This window comes from Osmerus mordax, chromosome 3 (assembly GCF_038355195.1).
Source record: "Osmerus mordax isolate fOsmMor3 chromosome 3, fOsmMor3.pri, whole genome shotgun sequence".
Lineage (NCBI taxonomy): Eukaryota > Metazoa > Chordata > Actinopteri > Osmeriformes > Osmeridae > Osmerus > Osmerus mordax.
In genome coordinates this window covers 1,300,622-1,305,544 of record NC_090052.1, presented here as the reverse complement: position 1 = coordinate 1,305,544, position 4,923 = coordinate 1,300,622, and the positions used below count along the sequence as shown (strand labels likewise).

At 49.6% G+C, this 4,923-nt stretch overlaps 1 protein-coding gene across 1 annotated transcript; it reads left to right on the top strand.

The window, feature by feature from the left end:
* The first annotated feature begins 1,238 nt into the window (after positions 1–1,238).
* On the top strand, positions 1,239–2,732 carry sstr3 (somatostatin receptor 3). Its single transcript, XM_067231359.1, has one exon. The coding sequence runs from the start codon at positions 1,239–1,241 to the stop codon at positions 2,730–2,732; it is 1,494 nt and encodes a 497-aa protein (XP_067087460.1).
* The last annotated feature ends 2,191 nt before the right edge of the window (positions 2,733–4,923 follow it).

Sequence of the window (4,923 nt, the reverse complement as noted above, 5' to 3'; positions counted from 1 at the left end):
ACAAATGTCTGGGTGAGATTTCATCTGTTCATCATTCCATACATTTACATTTGAAATAAAATAACGAACTCATAGTAATCAATGCAATCGGTTAAACGGTTTGTTTTCAAATGCGGGCGGGACAGCTTTTTTTTATTAGACCGTGGCTGTTAAATCTGATTTTGTTGATATAAAATGTGTGTGGGAAGGGGCGGGGAGGCACGTTTGCAGTTTTCCAAAAGTGCCACTCATGTCTCGTGACATCTACACCCCTGAACCCATTAATCTTTAGCATGCCCTCTATCTAGAAGAAGAAGCTATCCAGAGCCCGGGGCGTTTTGTTTGGGAGATGTCAGAGTGTGTTGGATGGAGAGAGAGCCAGGTGCCCCTGTTTTCCCATCCCCTCAGACACATCAGGTTGTTTACCCAGAGTGACACATCCAGGGCTTCATAGCGTCGCAGCTAGCTAAAGTTTGCTTTCATCTCAAGCACTGTGTGCACACACACACACTGACACACGTATACGGTACTGTACACTAATATTGACACTGACACATACACTACACACACACATTAATCCCAACCCGGCGTGCAGATGCGCCTTACCGTGCGGTGGGGCCCGGAGAGGTTGGATTGTCATGATGTAAATGATTAGCTGCTGCTGTGACGACGTATGGGAAAACACAATGTTTGACATGTCTGAGGTGTCAATACCCAGGAAAGCTAACCAAACACAGACTCATTGCCGTGCTGATCTACCCCAGCTCTCCTCGACTCGGTTAATTGCTTCCTGTCTGACTCACAGGCGTCTCATTTGGTGCGTTTTTTTTTTTTTTTTTTTTTTTGTGAGTTTGTGCCCGTTGTTGAGTTATCTTGCCTTTTCTACTCGTGCTTTTGTTGTTTCGTTTCTTCATCTCACTGTTTCTCTTCTCTTTTTCAATGTTCTTTTTACACTTCAGAGGGTCTGCCATTAAAGAAGCTCATCAATTAATTTTTTTTCTCTCTCTCTCTCTCCCTCTCTCTCTATCTCTCTCTTTTAGAAATGTTCTTCGGCAAACATCCTGTTCTCCCACAGTGTCAGTGGGTGTGAGCTTCGTGTGATAAGACGTCCCTGCCTCCTGGCCCTGGCTCCTGGTCCTCTACCCTCCTTCTCCTCTCTCCCCTGGTCCTGTCTCCCTGCTCCTCTCTCCCGTATGTCCCCCTGTTCCCCTCCCCCTCTGACCCCCTCCATGGAAGACCCTCTTATCCACCTTCCTGGAATGGCAGACGAGATGTGGGAAAACGGCTCCCTCCTCAGCCCCTACGCCGCCCTCCCCTGCCCTCTCCTGTGGTTCAACTCCACCCTCTTTAACTCCACCCTCTTCAACTCCACCCTCTTCAACTCCACCCTCTTCAACTGCACCAACTCCACCAACTCCACGGAGCCGGACACGGGCCAGGGGTTCGCCGGGGTGCTCTTCCCCCTCATCTACATCATCGTCTGCATCATCGGCCTGGGAGGCAACACCCTGGTCATCCACATCGTGCTTCACTACTCCAAGACCGAGTCGGTGACTAACATTTACATCCTGAACCTGGCCATCGCTGACGAGCTGTTCATGCTGGGCCTGCCCTTCCTGGCCGTCCAGAACACCCTCCAGACCTGGCCGTTCGGCTCCTTCATGTGCCGCCTGGTCATGACGGTGGACTCCATCAACCAGTTCACCTCCATCTTCTGCCTGACGGTGATGAGCATCGACCGCTACCTGGCCGTGGTCCACCCCCTGCGCTCCTCCAAGTGGCGGCGCCCCCAGGTGGCCAAGATGGTGAACGGGACGGTGTGGGCGCTGTCGTTCCTGGTGGTGCTGCCGGTGGTGGTCTTCGCCAACATCGAGAAGGACGGCGGCAACTGCAACATCGACTGGCCCCAGCCTCAGCAGGTGTGGCGGGCGACCTTCATCCTCTACACCTCCACGGTGGGCTTCATCTGCCCGCTCCTCATCATCTGCCTCTGCTACCTGCTCATCATATTCAAGATCCGCAGCTCGGGGAAGAAGGTCCACGCCACCTCCACCAAGCGCCGCAAGTCAGAGCGGAAAGTGACCCGGATGGTGGTGATCGTGGTGGCCGTGTTCGTGTTCTGCTGGCTCCCCTTCTACGCCATGAACATCATCAACCTCCACGTTTCGCTGCCCTCCGGGTACCAGGGCCTCAACTTCTTTGCGGTGGTGCTGGGCTACGCCAACAGCTGCGCCAACCCCATCGTCTACGGCTTCATGTCGGACAACTTCAAGAGGGGCTTCCGCAAGGCGCTCTGCCGCTCGTCCAGGAAGGTGGAGAGCCACGAGCCGAGGGAACGACATCAGCAGGAGCCGGCGGCGGCGCAGGAGGAGAGGCGGAGGGTGCTGATGCCCAGGGAGAGCCTGAGGAGGGTGGTCCGCGACGAGGAGGAGGAGGAGGAGGAGGAGGAGGACAGAGAGGACGTCACGGAGATGACGGAGATATGCCGGATCGCCCAGAACGGGAACGGGAAGGGACAGGCCGAGAGCTCCTCCAGAGTGCTGTATGGAGGGAAGGGAGAGGCCGAGGAGGGCCCTGAGCTGGGCTCCCCGGAAGGGAGAGCCACGTCTGGGGAGGCTGGTGGGAAAGGCCCCTGCTCGGGGCCTGCAGCCGCCATGCCGGCCCTTCTGAATGGGGCCAAGAATGGCAACGTCAAGCCCCTGCCGGAAGAACCGGTGGAGAAGAGCAACTCCTTGGAGATCAGTTACCTGTAACGTCAAATCGTTTCTCTGAATGTCGTCTGACGCGCTGCTTGAACTGAACTCTCTGTGTTCCGATGTGTCGCAGAATACTGACTCTCTGACACTGCATAGTAGAAAAATAATCAATGTTAACTGTTCCCTTAACTTTTAAGGCTTTCCCGATTTATTTCTTACCGCAGCATTAAGACAACAGATCTGACGTTATCTTGTCTGTAAAACAGTGTACAGACTCCATGAATCCATTTGTGTTCAGATTTGTTCTAGCAGACGTTTGTGTAGCTCGTTCTATGCTTGTTGTGTAAGTTGAATACAATATGTATATATGTATGTGCCTATGTATTGACCTACTCATAGAATTCTGTAATTGTACATAACTTCTCCCAGTGTGACGATATGTTTCCCTCAGAATGAACCTACGGTAAGGCAGACTTGTGACTTTCTGGAGCTTGGGCTGAAGTTGGGTAAAGTTGACGAAATGTTGGCAGGCACCCAGTGATTTGACACATCAAGGTCGTTTATGTTTTAACTTTGTCGGGGAGAGCGTATTAGCAAATAGCACAACAAATGCATATATATGTACGCAGTAGTATAGTTTTTGTAAAACACTGCCATGATAGGATAAAAAAGAATGATTTCACCATCAGAATGTAAATGTATATGTGTATGTGAACGAGGGAGTCTGGTAACCTTGTCTGGGACTCAGAAACCTAGATGTTTCTGTAGCCTCATGGAAGCTGTCTAACGGTAGGTATGTTTAGAAGGGTGAAGCTGGTGTTTCGCAGCTGGTTGGTTATCCAAGTATACTACAACCTGAGATATTGCATACATGTATGTATGCAAGTGTGGTACATGTACCTACATATCTTTGCAGTTATGTAATGCAGCCTGCTCATCTCACTAGCTCTCCCTTAAAGGGTTAAACATCCTTACAAGCCATATTCTAACATCCTGACTGACCAAGTGCCTCATTGTATTCTTCAGTCTCCTGCATCCCCCTCGTTGATACTAACAATTCTATATTCGAAGCGGTAAACACACAGTGGTCACTGCTATCTAATAAATGATAAGAGTGTGCTTTTCCTCTAGCTTACAGCCCTGCCTTTTAGTCTACACACTCACACACACATAGACACACCCACACACAGACTCATTTACCCACTCCCGGAGATGTGAGAAAGCATGGTTGAACTAACATGGCAGAGATTTGTTGCTATAACACCAGATTCGATTTTCCCCTCTCACTTTCCGGCTCCATAAAACTGTACATAGGGTTGTAAACAGAGTGCACAGTGTTGAATGATAATCATTTTCTTTTCAGAAAAGGTGACTGGTTGATGTTGACGTATTTGAGTGTGTGTAGACTTTATGCCCTGTTCTGTGTTTGGTCCAACTGTTCTCTCAGTGATAATCTGCCTGTGCTTACCGTAGTAGGCTATAGGTGAAAAGGTGTCAGATATATGACCATGTGATTGGTCGAGTGCAGGTATCTTCACAAATCTGTGTGATTCATTGGCTGATTTCCACCCACATGCTCCCGCCCTCATACGCTTTAGAAACAAAGAGGCGAACAAGACTGCAGGCGATGGCTGAAGCTGATTTCACTCACGTATTTGGCAGCGGCTGCTATGGAAACCCTATGCAAACACTGCCACGTACTCAAGGTTAAGAGCAGAACGGTGCCTACTCCATCCAGAAAGTTATTGAATTTTCTGTGTACCGTAACCCAGATCTGCTGTTTTGTCTGGGACTGAGTCTCACCATCCAAGGACATTTCTTGTCACTGGTATAGCTTTGACCACAAGTCTTCACATGAAGGTTTTGTCGTCGATCACATTCCATTAGGGTCATGGGCACAGTGAGGGGAAATATGAGGGGACGGATGATTTGCCATTTTCAAAAAGTCCCACCAATGTTTAAAGGCAGGGTAGGTAAATTTGGGCTTGCATTTGAAGGCATCTAACCCAAAATATCCCACCCCCTCCCTTCAAAGCCACTCCCTTAAAACACATAAACGTGCTTGCCTGACCACTGCTATGAGTGCACGAGCAGAGTGTGGGCAGGTAGGTAGGCAGAGAGGCAGGTAACCCGTCCAATCATTGCATTCAGTTTGAACGCAATGATTGGTATCGGATTTATTTAATTTTACTGTCAGAGCATTTGATTTATTGATGGCTATCAGGATGTGAAGATTATCAGCAAATGT